The sequence below is a fragment of the Python bivittatus genome, unplaced genomic scaffold, assembly GCF_059951505.1.
Source record: "Python bivittatus isolate LINGU-HERP-01145 unplaced genomic scaffold, Pbiv_v1 ctg000840_np1212, whole genome shotgun sequence".
Lineage (NCBI taxonomy): Eukaryota > Metazoa > Chordata > Lepidosauria > Squamata > Pythonidae > Python > Python bivittatus.
In genome coordinates this window covers 48,676,201-48,691,426 of record NW_028277113.1, presented here as the reverse complement: position 1 = coordinate 48,691,426, position 15,226 = coordinate 48,676,201, and the positions used below count along the sequence as shown (strand labels likewise).

The 15,226-nt window shown below is 36.0% G+C and overlaps 1 protein-coding gene across 1 annotated transcript in view; it reads right to left on the bottom strand.

Moving 5' to 3' along the window:
* Positions 1–287: 287 nt before the first annotated feature.
* The window catches only part of PREX2 (phosphatidylinositol-3,4,5-trisphosphate dependent Rac exchange factor 2), a 125,012-nt gene continuing 110,073 nt past the window's right edge, over positions 288–15,226 (bottom strand). Inside the window, exons 38-40 of the mRNA XM_007423167.4 lie at positions 12,431–12,533; positions 8,912–8,979; positions 288–5,006 (exon numbers count right to left, since the gene is read on the bottom strand). Of these exons, the coding sequence (XP_007423229.1) occupies positions 4,961–5,006; positions 8,912–8,979; positions 12,431–12,533 (217 nt within the window). The 3' untranslated portion in view covers positions 288–4,960. The remainder of the gene's footprint in view (positions 5,007–8,911; positions 8,980–12,430; positions 12,534–15,226) is intronic.

Sequence of the window (15,226 nt, the reverse complement as noted above, 5' to 3'; positions counted from 1 at the left end):
AAAATCCATCTACACTAGGAAATAATATTGTTTTGAACTGCAAAGCATTTAGACTGTGTCTGCACAGATTCACTGATATTAAAACACTCATTTTTATTGTATTTCAGTCAAGTAATAAAAAATAGAGATCTAACTAGATCAGCTGTGACTTGGGATTTCATTTACACTTTCACATATGTAAATCAGTTACTATATAATTATATTGCTGTGTTTTAATGTAGTGTGTTGGGAGAAAAATGTTCCCTTTAATAAGAAACCAAAGCAATTGGAGATAAATGCAACAAATACGTTTATTGGAATGTGCTCAGTGATCACTGGGCTTTTTGCCAATGGATTGTGAGATAAAGAGAGCCCAATGAAACAACTCTACAAATTATATATGTTTGGTTTGTAACACCACAGAAAGATAAAAGCAATATTGCAAGTACAGTATGACCCTTACACCAAAATGCTTTTTTGATAGACAAAATATTGGAATGACCTCCGTGTTACTTTTCACACTAGTAACAGAAGTTCCTTTTAAATAATAACATGTACAATGAACATTTTTATCGTATCCACATCCTTTCACACCATACCACTCATACTCAGAAAGGACAGCCGTCTGGTTTCAGTTATTCATCTCCATTCCAATCTGTTATCTGTCTCTCAAAGAGAGCGCAAGTGGCACCCAGGTGGGAAAAAAGTTCCTGCCATAGTCCAAACCCAACTCTTCAGTGAAAAGTCCACATTCATAAGCTACAGTCCACCAGGAAAAGATAGAAAGTCCATAATGGTGGGTCAGCAGCATCAAATGCCCATAGCTGCTGCTCTGTCCTTTCCAGGCCCAGGTGCTGCATGTCAGAGACAAGTTGGTTACTGGCCTAATGCAGCATTTACATGGCCCAGGCCACCTCAACAACCTCACTGCTGGCCTGCTCCTGCTCCCACTGCTGTCAGTCTAGGAACGCTGTCTCCTGCAAAAGAGAACTGCCATTCTCTGATCTTCTGTAGCCACCTCAATCTTCTGTGACCACCTCCACTTGCAAAAACATGCCAACTTCCTCCAGCATTGCCAGCTCCATCTTCATCGTTGCATTGCCAACCGCTAAACAGCTGGTTGGCACACCGAGAACAGTGGCCTGACTCCACAACTGCTGGTGACTCTCCACAGGGCTCTTACCATCTCCAATGAGTAGGAGACAATCACCAGGTGCCCTTCCTTCTCAAGGGCCTGACAAGAGACACAATCTATGTTGGAGCGATAAAAATATGGTTCTTCTCTTTTTCCTGCTCCTATGTTTGATTGGCCCGGGGAAAGCCTGAGGGACCCACAATCCCATAGCCTTCCAATACCATTTGCAAACCCACTCTAAACCCATCCCAACACAAATCCAAAACAAAAACCACCTGTAAAGAGGCTTTATTTTTATTTATCATTGTTATTTAAACAAAAGTTGAAATTTATAATACCATATGGAAGACACAGGAGAAACTATTGATATACTTTATAAATGTTTTCATGTACTATTTTTCTTTTGCGAAAACACAGTAGTGCTCTAGACTTCTGTTTGAGTAATTAAAAAAATATATTCTTCTGCATAATCTAACATTGCTAAAACAAAAAAGGCATAAGTATTACTTGATTTCTTACACTATATACATGCTACAGATTAAATAATGCTGCTGTGATATTTTCAGATGAAGAAATGTGTATGAGTTGTGCAAATACAGTACAATATAAATAGTAACAATATGGCCATAGCCAGCAGTATGTGGTTTAAAAGTAGAAATATTTTATAGGCACTGTTGAAATATAATAATTGTTCTAATGAAGTGTAGTTGCATCTCATTATATCCAAAAGGCAGGATTTCAGCTGTATTAAACTATTTCTAACCTGAAAATGGTTCTTCCTGTCACATCGGAGGGATGAGATTTTTCCAATGGCCATGTTGAAATTGCATTAACGTTTTAGAACAGGAGTCCTCAAATTCTGATACTGCATCTTCCAAAAGAATAAATGAATTGTGCAACCCACCCTGCCCAAATAAAACTAATAATTTTCATTAGGATTAGGGTTGAATAAGAACCAAATATACCAATTAAAGATATGTAAAGTTCATCATGCTTTCTTGACTGAGGCTTACTTTATCAGCACAGGCACTCCACAGATTAAGAACGTCTGACTTGTGGACAACTCATACTTATGAACGGGCTGCCTACTACTAAAAAGCCACACTTTTTTCATATACAGCCTGTTTTCAGTGATTCATGAAACATTGTGCAGCTTCAGCAATTCTTTGGCTCGAGGAAGGATGCCATCCAACATTTTTAGTAACAGGAGCCCATCCCTAAGTATGAGTTCCAACTTACATACAATTTGAGTTAAAGACAGACTTAGGAACAGAACTGGTTCTTAACCCAGGGACTGCCTGTGCCACCAATAGATCGTACTTAGCTTTTCTTTTACCATTAAACCAAAACATTTCCAATTTGAAAGAGCAGAAATTTAAAATAACAGTACATTTCTAAAGACACTCCAAAGACTACAAATGCAGTACTACTTCCTGAACTAGAAGTAACCAGACATCAGGAAAAAATCTGCCAATCACAGTGCTGCTGCTGCTGCATTGATGAATGGTTTTGACAGATGCCAGACCCCTTCTGCTGGCTTGCCCAATCAAAGCGGAAACAAGGTTTGACACTGTTCCAGCTTTGCCTGTACAAGCCTGATCAACTAAAAAAAAAAAAAACCCCTTACAATTCCCTTCTAAGTCACAGGGGTTTGAGAAACTCTGTTTTGGAATTTAAATGCTGCAAGTGTATAATCTGGACACATTTAAATATCAATGAAGTTCAGATTTTTAAAGGAACATATGCAAGGGATACTTAAAATTCAGTAAGTGAATCATGCCTCTGGATATTGAAAAGTAAAAGAATTTGGTTTTTGCTCTACAAGGTAGCATTCAAACCCTTCCAGACAGATTATTCTTGGATCAGACATCATTGTATTTGATTTTATAGTGCATATATGAGTATGAATTCCCATTGCCATTCAACACATTTGCATTCAAGCTTTTTACTGTAACTTAGTATCTTTAATCTGGCATGCATTTATATATAATTTACTGTTGCTATTGTGCTGGTAATGAAGGTAATATAAACTAATAGCCATGGTAAAGCAAACTGTTTTATGTAATGTATTCAGTTTTGAATAGAAAATACTGCACAGCTTCCTTAGGGTGAACACATGGAATATTGTGACTGATCTCTTGATTATATTGTTGTAAGACCAGCATTTGCACTTTGTGGTAATTTCCTTTCATCCAAAATGTACATATTTATTAAAACTTTGTCATTGCCTTCTTGTCATTGAAGAAAAAGCAGGATTGGGAAGAAATTAATTCTTGCTTTCAAATTCTCGGGAGAGGTTTTTTTTTTTTTTTTTTGAGTAACAGACTTTCATTATAGAAAATCTCAGGAACACCATGATCTAACAATATAGAGATATACTGTCCTTCTGTGGTGCAAAAATTCTCTGTATTATAACAGAAAGTTTACAGTTCCACAAGTTTTTTTTTCCTAATTAAAAACTGATATTATGTCTGACCACTTCACTGAAGTAAATACCAGAATACATGTTATTTCTATTCCTAATGAATATAACCTAATAAGCACACAAGAATTCTGCTGGATCAGACAGAGGCCTGTTTCATTTGTAATCCTTTATCTATTATTTGGGACTCACTGAATTCATGGGAACTTTATTTGGGGAATGTATGTACAATTGCAATTTTCAGTCTAGCATCCTTCCTGCCAGCAAGTTCTCTTATTTATATAGCTTACTGTACAGGTTACAGATTTTTTTTGCATCATTGTTATGATGTCTATAACTTGAAACATACTGTAATACATCTAGACAATTATCACGGCACATTAAGTGTGGCTTAATGTTAATCAAGTGTAAAATTCATGTAAGTAAATGGATCCTAGTCAACAGAAACAAACAAGTTTTGTTAGATCTCCCCCTTTTTTGTCTGGTTTTTAATTTATGTAAAAATTGTCGAGAAAAAAAAATCTCAGCTGTGTCCTGATCAGAGTTCAAGGCCCTCCGTGTGGAGTGGGGAATGCTAAATCTTCCCCTACTTCCTTGGTTTTCAAAACAAAACCCTGTTTTATTTTGTGATCAATCCTCTACCTTACCTAATGTTCTAGAGGACTAATGGCCATTAAACTGTAGAACTGGATAAGCTATATCGTTGTTAAGACAAGGTAGCCTACAACACACTGTAGTTACAGAATATGTTTAAGGCTTTCCTTTTTAATCATAGTGGATTCAAGGCTAAGGCAAACTGTATATGGCCATGCAAATCAAATCTTGAGTGTTGCGAAGGGGGGGAGGAATTGGAATATAGCTATTAAAATGTTACTTTAAAAATCTTATGAAGTAGGCCACTGAACATAATTTTGATTAATCAGTTTTATCTGTTGTTTCAGTCCCTAACCTGCATGTGAAACAAACTGAGTTTCTTACATTAAAATTTACTGTTGTCAAAGCATGTAACAGAGTTCCTATAACTGTGATACATGTATTAGGAATGCATTTCAATATACAGTATCTCTTCATCTGAGCACTAATTTAATAAATCATCCTGTGGATGGAAATAATTGCTTTTTTGAAATGGTATGATGTAGTGGTTTTTTCCAATCTGTCCTCTTTTGTTTTCATGTTGCTACCCATACTTAATTGAGCAATTGGCATTGCTGAATCAAGCACTTAAAAACAGCCCAAGGAATACACTCACAGAACATGCACATTAAATCCAGATATTATTTTTTTCTCCAACAGAAGTCATTACTCTTTACATAGTCACATTTAAAAAGAAAGGGCTCTATATCCATATTGCAAAGACTGTTATGTTCATGTTTTCCTTCTTTTTGTGGAAATTGGTACATTGATTAATCCTTAGATAAGAATCTTTATTCTTCTCCAACAGGTGGTGGCGGCTGACACAGTTTGTACAATCTGCCAACACAAAGAACAATTATAATAGCTCCTGTGACATGAAAAAATGTTCAAATATTTAAGCATAATTTTTTTTCCCCACTGACTACATCTATTGAGTCAGAACCAAAATACAGATTGCAAACCACAGTAACATTATTATCCTTAAAGCATGCATAATTCATTTAAGTAAATTTTTGTAAGAAAATAGTTTTGCACTGATGTAAGTACTGTTATATTGCTTACTATATTAAGGGCTCTTAATCAGTAAGAAGCGCTTCATTTATTTTAACAATACTGGAACAATACTGAAATGTGTGTGTGTTCTACTTCCAAGTTTTGGTCTGTTCCAGGAATTCTACAATTTCCCCAATATTACTTCTTTTAGAATATATTTAGAAACTAATGGTAAGATATGTTTACATATATGTGCAGAACGGTTGTATGATGAAAGGTTCACAGAATTAACACTCCAGGAGATTCTCAGCACATTTATTGCTAACCACCACTTGTATGGAAAATGATTTAAATTTGCCCTCTTTCTTTAAGTTCCAGCTGTGACAATAAAAAATGACAAGCTAGTCTAGCCTTTCCCACTTCATCATAACATCAAAATATATTCAGATAAGTTTCAGGACATTTCTAGGAAGGATATGAGAAATTACCCATGTCTTCTTGGGATCACTGAAACACAATAATAACTATCACTTATCCTTTGCCAAATTTTAAGAGGTATTGTCTTGGAACTATATGTTCTAAATTCAAAATTAGTGGGGGGGGGGGGAAGCCTATTTATCTTTGATTAAAGGTTCCATCTCTGATTGACTGAGGCCAAATCTGAATTTTACTTTGGAAACAGGAGGTCTCCATGTGTGCAGTTAACTAGTACTGGATATCAACTTTTTTCTTTTTAATTTTTGGTGTAAAAGTAAAATGTATAATAAATGCTTCAGATGGACAGATGTAGATTTTGTGCTAGAGAAGCCTTTCAACAATGAAACAGCAGTTAAATATAGAGAAATTGAATCAACTCTAGTCACTATAAACTTGCATCTAACCCAAAGCAATAAACAGCACAAATGTAGCACACAAGTCTGTATATAGAAAGGCACAGACAAATGTTTGCTTCTTCCATTAATATAATTTACTACAAAATAATTGACATAAAAATGAAATAAGCATGCTCTCTCTGTTGCTCAGCAACTAAAAGAAATTAATATATATTAAGGGTGACTGAATCATTCACTAAACAGGTATTTCAAAAATAAGCCTTGTCCATAAAATTTTAAAATAACTAAGACTCTAACTTATCCCTATACAAACACATTACAGTTCAATTATTTATCAATAAAGGTATTACATTTAAATCTAAATAGAAAAGGGCAGTCTGTAAGCAAAGTTGATTGGCATGATCCTTGTAGGACAAAAGCATAATTCATTCTTTAAGCCTTATCCATTTAAATTTGAGATGTGTGGAATTCATCGCTGCATGAAAATAAATTCTCAGCAATCTAAACTAGACACATTTTTTTAAAAAAATCAAGCAAAATATTCTTGGACAATTTACTGAATCCAGATAAAGACACAGCACTAAAATGCAGCACTTAAATTCTTTGTTACATTGCATTAAATATAAATTCAAATAAATATGAAATAACTGTAATATTTAACTTACATTCTAATAAGAACCTAAGAAATGTCATACTACTAAATAAGACCCAAAGTCTATCTGATCCAGCATTGTATTCCTTCAGAGGCTCAAGAAGCTCTTGAGGGCATCAGCATCTCCCTCACAAGTTCTCATGCAACTGATACTCAGAGCATTCCCATCAGCTTGACCATTGCTAAAATCTTTTGATCCCACAATTAAAATGCAGGCTGGATTATTGGCCAGGCTGTCTATTTCTAGATCTGTTAGGGTATCAGAATGCCATAAAAGCAAACATGTTGCCTCATTTGCAAGTTTATAATGCTTGTAGACAACAGGCAATAAGAGTTTTCTCTTCCTGAGTAATAGCCAAATCAATGCTCATTGCCTGCCAGTTATGAGTGCCTTATCCTGTCTCCTCAGATTAATACCAAAGCTCAAGTCCCTTTTCCTAAGAAAGAGAGAGAGAGAGAGAGAGAAAGAAAGAGGAGAGCGGAGAGCGGAGAGCGGAGAGCGGAGAGGAGAGGAGAGGAGAGGAGAGGAGAGGAGAGGAGAGGAGAGGAGAGGAGAGGAGAGGAGAGGAGAGGAGAGGAGAGGAGAGAAGAGAAGAGAAGAGAAGAGAAGAGAAGAGAAGAGAAGAGAAGAGAAGAGAAGAGAAGAGAAGAGAAGAGAAGAGAAGAGAAGAGAAGAGATAATGTTGATGGCTTGATGTGCTCATCATGGTGGCAGTCCCTAATAGCTATACAGGTAGACCTTGCTTACCAGCTGCCTCATGGAGTGACCATTCAAAGTTAGGATGGTGCTGAAAAAATAACTTCGCGACCAAAGCACACATTTATGACCTTCGCAGCGTTTCTCTCTCAGTCACGTATTCACCATTTCAGTTAGTTAGTACGCATTGTCCTGTGCCTGACCTGTTCCCCCCCCCTTGCAGAGTGAAGAGATTGGAAAGGGATTACAAGAGAGTAAGCAGGCACACAATAGGGAACGCTAGGCAAATAACCAGGGTCAGCACATCCCTTTTGATGTGTATTCCCCATTCTGTGCCTGCTTATTCTCTTGTAATCCCTTTCTCTCCAATGAATGTAAATACAAACATTAATTCCCTTCTTGCTAATTCTCCCAGCGCCAGGGTGAACATTCCAAAGGGCGGGGGAGTGGGGAAAAAGGAAAGCTGAAGTAAAATCATAAGCATTATCGCGGTTACATGATTTTCCACTTAGTAACTGCATTACTTAGCAACCGAGTTGCCAGTCCCAATTGTGGTTGCTAAACAAGGACTATCTGTATTGTCACTGGGCCCTGATGTGCTGCCATTACAGTGGGAGGCAGGGAAAGCCAGGTAACTCCTCCAAATTCACACAGTCCAGCCCCAGGCAAGACAACACAGCAAAATTTGGCTGCTTCAGCCTGTAACCCTCATTACTTGAAAACGTATTTTGTGGGATAGTGAGAAACTGCCATTTTACTTTTGGGATTTGCAATAGTGTCACAGGATTAGCAGGAGGCTCAAGTTCACTCCCAGTTAGATCTGTGTCCCCGTCTGGAAGAATCCTCAGCAAGAGAATTCTTCAGCATTCAGAGATTCAGAGAATAATTACAGATGCCATCTTTTCCCCCATGCATTAACACGTTATCGCTGTATTTACATATCTCCAATGGCATTCCACAACAGGATAGTAGCTAGAGAGGGATGCAAAGAAGAACAGGCTTCTACTGCTTCTCCCAGTTCTGCTACTAATTAAAAGGAAGGGAAGACTGTATTTTGGGAAGATGGCATAATCAATAGTTGGGCATTTTTTTCTAATTCAGAAATTTATCTAAGCTACATATACATTTTGGGGCTTTAAAACACGCTTCTAATATGAGTGGGAGTTTTGCATGCTTTCAAAGAAAGCTTCACTGACATCTCGACATGCTGTAGTTCAGCACCATTCTGTGTTGTGAGCAAGATATAATATTTGTATTATAAGATCTTTGGTATCCAGGGTTCTGTGTTTTCTAGTTTTAGCAAACTCTTTGTAAAAAACAATTCAGGACACAAATTGCCATTTTTCTCTAGTATTACATTTTTTTTAAATGGTCAAATAAGATGATGATCCTGCTGAGGAACAAATTACTAAATAATAATAATTATGTTTAAATCTGATTCTAAAAAGGAAAAAAAACCCTGCACTTAAATATTAGTGGCAGTTCAAGTCAATCTCCAGGAAAGGTATTTGGCAGAAATTGTTAAAATGATTTCAATCAAAAGAAATAGATTGAAATGTTAAGTTACCTTGGAGCAGATGGTGGTGTTCGGTCCCTGACTCCTAAATTCTTTGCAGTGTTTTGAACTCTTGCTCCCTGTAAGAAAGGAAAGTAGTTGTGCTTCCCATACAGTGTTTTTAAGCATTTGCTATGATCATTATCAGATAATGTTTGAAAAAGATAAAGGCAGAATACCTAAGTAATTATTTTTACTTGTATATCAGAAATATATGCATTAAAAATAAAGAGTAAATAACAATACATTGCTGCTTATAACAGTCATATAAAAATTAAAAAGTATGAATATACTTATTAATCTTCAATTCATAAAACTTATTTGTGAATAGACATGTGCTGGATTTCTAATTCATTGCTAACCAATCTCATAAATGTAAAAGTTGCAGCTCCTATATATCCAGATCATAATTCAATAATTGTAAGATTAAACAGAGGAACCTCCACACAAAAATAACAGAATGCCTGTTATTACAAGAGGACATCAAACTGAAGTGCCAACAGGAATTAAAGAGCTCTTCCAAATCAGTTTAACTTCTGATTTTCTTTGTCTACAATGTGGGACACCAGCAAAGCATTTATGAGAAAAAAATATTTATCTCTCGGTAATCAAATATAAAGGAACCTATGCAAAAAGAGAAGGATACACTGAAGCAATTAGAATTAAGGCACAAGCATCACTCAGTTTTGGATTCAGAAGAAAAGATAAAAGTGATCTGTAGTCAAATAGATCTACTGGGAATAAATGAGACTTACAGTAAATAAACTGAATTACAAATAATTTTGTATCTCAAAAGGAAACCTAACTTGGGATCCATGTTTGGATTATAATTCTATATAGGCTTGGGCCCTTAGGGGGAAGGTGTAAAAGAGATTAAGAGATTGACACAATATTTCTTTCAATACAGAATGTAGGAGAATGAAGAAAAGTCAAAGTATTTCTTTATACAAAGTATGCTGATCAACCATATGATGAAAAATGGTATCTTAGTTGCAGGTACTGGAATGTGGCCTGATATAGACATACACATCTATGAACTTGGGGGTTTCTTGCTACCATCAGGGCTGGCTTCATGGACCAAGTCAGAATCCCCATGTGTGTAACCATGAGGCTAGTAGTGGTCAAGACTATTGAAGGCCACTCCTGAGAGTCAGGCTCTGTGACCAAGTTCATCTGAACACCATGAACATGTAGAAACCCTGCAAGTCACTCAGGTGCCATTGGGAATATTAGATGTATCATAGCAGTCAGATAGCACTGCTTGAGCTATCAAGTCAGAAAGCACTATTTTTGATACATAGCAGGAAAAAGTAGACGTTAACTTCCCAGCAAGCTGGGGCTGGCGGGAAGAAAATGTGGGTTACTGCCCTGTTAGTGGCCCAAGCTCTCAGTGCCTCTTTAAAGAAACTGCATCTTTTCCTGGCTTTGTATAGTAGCTGCACAATCTCAAGAAAATATGCATCTGAGTTAATGAAATACCAACACTGTACCCATGCCATTCCAAAGCACCTTGTTACACACTGTTGGTACTTCTCTAACTCAAACATATATTTTTCTGTTATTGCATGTCTACCAGTTGAATCTAAGAAAAAAATGCAGCTTCTTTAAAGAAACATTGACAGGTACAACATGCATGCCCATCCCTGCTGCAAAGTACTTTCTTGGTTTTCAGTCCAAGTATTGCATATCCCTACCAGCATCCTAGTCAAGTGTGGGCTGGATGTCATGCTAATTAAGTGAGTACATAGCTGGCTTGAAAATCATATTCAACTAACACTAATCAATGGTTCCTCATCAAACTGAAATGAGACTACAGGGTTCAGTACTGAGTCCTGTAATCTTCCCTAATTTTTATTGATGACTTGTATGAACAAGTAGAAGGAATGTTTATCAAATCTGCAGATAATACAGAATTGCTGAGATAGCTAATACCTTAGAAGACTGAAATAAAATTCTAAATGATCTTGCCAGGCCAGAGAAATGAGTTGAAAGCAAAGAAAGAAATTTAACAAATAATTGCAGGTTGCCACAGACATAGGATATGAGATCCCTAGCTTGGGAATGGCACTTAAGAAAAAGTTAGTGGAATAATACTTGATTGTAAACTGAATATGAGCCAATGGTGTCACATGGCTGCAAAAAATGGCAAATGCAATTTTAGGCCATATCAGCAGAGAATAATTTCTAAAACAGGAAGTAATCATTCCATTTTATTCTGCTTTGGTCAGATTTTAATTCAAGTGTGGTACAATCTCCAGTTCTAGGCCCAGAGAAATTGGAGGAGTTCAGAGAAGGGCAATGAGCTTAAGTTGATGACTAGAGCTGTAGTCCTATGAAGATAAATTAAAAGAGTTGTGTATTTTTAGCCTTGAGAAAAGACAACTAAAGAGAGATAAAATGGCACTTTTTCAAATATGCCAAATAAAAGATCAAGATCTGTTATTTCATTCCAGAATTCATACAAAGAATATTAGATATGGATTAGAAAAGGGCAGATTCCAAATGCATAGTAGAAAAATATTCTTAACAGTAAGAGCAGTTTGGCAGAGATACCAATCGTTCATGTGGTTCCCCTACACTGGATGGGTTCAGGCAAGGGATAGACACCACCTATTTGGGATGCTTTAATTTGGAATGACCCCTTCCAATTTCACAATTCTATCATCATGGCCCTTTCCCATGGCTCCTTCTTTGATTGAGAATTCCTTCTCTTCATTTATTTGATTCAGTTTCAGCACCACCTGACTCCAGGCTGACTCTAGGTAGCTCACAAAGTAACAAAATCAGATAAAAATAGAACACACAGTAAATGATGAACAAGATGGGGAATCTGGCCAAACACAGAAAAATATATGCAAAATACAATGAACAAGGGGTTCCATCCCCCTTAGCCTAAGATGGGTAGAGAAGTAGGCAGAAGCAAAATAGTATTTAGTAAATTACTAATAACAACAAGAAGATAATAAATAATAATTAAATTTAAACAATGCAAAGTAGAAACCATTTTTGGAAGAACTGTAGTAGTTCCTATGGGAATCTGATCAATACCAGCTTATCTTCAGCCTTGTATCATTACAAACTTTCCTTTTTGGGCAAGAACTATAGAGGGAGGAGCAAAGTCATTAGTATTTTCAGCAAGTTTGTTGTCAGTTAAAAAGGAATAATAATATTCATTCAAAATTTAAAATAGTTGTTAAATATTTTTTAATACTTTTTTGTGCTTTTTTTGTGTTCCTTTCCTCACCTTCTTTAGGATTCACAGGAAACCCAACTGCTGCCTTAGTGTCATCTGAATTCTTCTTTAAATCTCACGCTTACTCAAATTCAGTGCATAATTGACAGTTCTAAGTTTCTGCCATGACTGATAAAATCTGAATCCTTAGCTCATTAGTCTTGCACATGCTACAGTTCCTTACACTTTTCAAACTGGAAGGTTTCTTTTGCAACTCTAGCAATCATTTTTGGAGAAAAGGCTGAGCACTGGATAGGAAAACACCACCAAATTATATTTTTTAAAAAAAGATAACTTACTTGTTTGCGCATCACATCTGTAGCTTGGAGGATATAGCGAGGAGGTAGACCATGACTCCGAGCAAGAATTACTGCTTGCTCTAAAGTGATGCTTAGCGTACAACTAAAAAAAAAAATAAATCAGAGAAATCAAGTAAAAGTATAAAATCAAGTATATTTGTTTTATGGAATAATACTATAAATTAAGACCACCTGGGAATCGCAGGGCTGTAGGCTAAATTGGGAAATTAAAAAAAAAATCCTGGACAAAAGAAGTTGCAAATCATTTCATATTGTTGCCAAGAAACTATAATGACATACCTACGAAGGCACCAACAGTCAAACTCAACTCAAGGGAGAGAGACATAAACTTTATTAATAATATATAGGCACTTCTCAAATTAGGTTCTGTTCTTTCTGTTCTAGAAAGATTTGTGTAACTTGATTTTTGCCTAACTCAGAATAGGACCAACTGTCCCCAAAACATGGAGTGCAAGTACATGTGTGATGAAAAACAGACTATCACTTCCTTCTTCCTTCTTCCTTATTTTTATTTTCTGCTCTATAAAATGAAGGAAAGCCTCCACCTTTAGAGGTGCTATCCACCTAATAGTCTCACTCTACAGCAGTGTTGTCCAAACTTGGCCACTTTAAGATGAGTGGACTTCAACTCATGGCTGGCTGGGGAATTCTGGGAGTTGAAGTCCACTCATCTTAAAGTGGCCAGGTTTGGACAACACTGCTCTACAGTGTTCATCTGCATGCACTGCATGCATAATGTGAATTTTTATATACCTTGAAAATTTTAGATGTGACTTAGGGAAACATTTTAACCTGAGTTTAATTAAGTCAGGTCTTACATAATCTGAGGAATCTCTGCACTATGTGAAAGTCTATTCTTTTATTCCTTTTAGGGGAAAAGCATTCAAAGCAATAGTACGATAATCTATTAGAAATGTCACTGTGTCACAAAATAGCAACCAATTTTTCCAGATCTCTTCTTCTATTACATCCAGCCTAAAGGACAACTGGAGAATTTGAAAGTTTAATACTTTGGTCTTATTTAACTAAGTTACTACACAATTGCATCTTTATGTTGTTATTGGATATATGCACTTATATAATATGGAATATTTTGAGAGACAACTTTTTTCTCAAAATGAGTTTAGTTGAAGCTTACATAGCACACTGAACATATCCATGGTCAAAATTTAAATTTGGTCCTGACAAATGTTCCACATTCAATGTTTGTATTTTCTAGACTATATATAACTTTAATGCATTAATCATAAATCAGACAGGAATTAAAGTTGCATTATAAATTGTAAGCTGCTGGTGTATAACATTTTGTATTTGCAAATTCAATTAAAGCAAGCAAATTACTTACAAAGTTAGTTTGATAATACCCCAAAAAAGAGATGTGGTTCATTTTCATGTCTGATAGTAAATCTAAACATGTTCCACATAATACTATGAGGGTTAAAAGGAAGATGTATATATCATAGTGTAGTACTATGGTACAAGAACTCTGTTTTGCTTTGATACAATACAACTTCTGAGACTGCTCAAACTTGTGAATTTTCACTCTACTTTTTATTTCAATTGTTAGATGTTAGATGTTTAATTCTCTTCCTTGAAATTAAGCAGATATAGAGAATCTAACCAGCAGTTAATATCCCTATAGTTATCTGCAGCTAGCCAAGATGATGCCAAAATAATACAACATGTCTTGCAATGTCATGATGCAAGAAGCTCTGCCTTTTCTTACTTATGTCGCAACATACCACACAAATATGTAAGGGGTAAAGTTTGTATCACAATGTTGTGATGCACATTTCATCACTTGCCCACTTGCCCTCCCCATGGACTCCCATGAATCTCTCATATAAACTTCAAGCAATTATAACTAATTATATATATATAATATATATTGTTTCACTGAATAACTTTACAAACAAGCCTTTTTTAATATTTATTTTAGATTTTATCTTCTCATTTGCAAAATAAATATCCTACCAGCTTTTCTATCTGCCACTTACTCATTCTATTCCCTTTACTGGATTTCACTTATTAATGACCTTTAAATAAATTAGTTTTTATTAATCAGAAAGTCAATGTTATTCAGGATTTTATTCAAAATACAGAGGAGTTTCCAAGAGTCTGTATTGTTAAACCTGTCAGGCTCAGCCCAAGAACAGTGAAGAGACAGTCCAGTTCAGTCCAAAATAGCTTCTTTATTAGCTTGTACCTTATAGACAGAATCTCACCAGACTAAACCTACGCTAGTGGATATACCCTGTGAAACTCTAGGGAGGGGCCAGCCTCATTCTCTTTGTCTTCCAACACTCTTGTTGCGGGGTGACGAGGTGATTGCTCTGGAACGTCTCTCCTCCCTCCTGACAACCTTGAACCTCCATTCCAGAATCTTCCCTGCTCATGCCATCCATCACAAAACCTGCCCATTAAAATTTCACTTGTTTCAGTTCTCTTCTGATGCCTTTCCCAATATTGCTGATACCCTTCACAAAGCAAGATGGATATAGCCTATGTAACAAATATGGATTAAATGTTGCCTCCAGAAGTATCATACAATCAAGGTCTCCAGATGAATTCTTTCAGTTCTACAGGCATCCTGTTTCCCATTATCTTAAAATTTTAACTTGAAAAAAAATAATGGAAAGCCATGTATATAACATCTCCATATGTATATGCACACATATACGCATATACACAAACTGAAAGAATAAGGTAGAGGAAGACCTTGTGCCTAAAAGTCATGGATTTTATGGTCTCAATTTCAAGGAGAAGCCACACAAC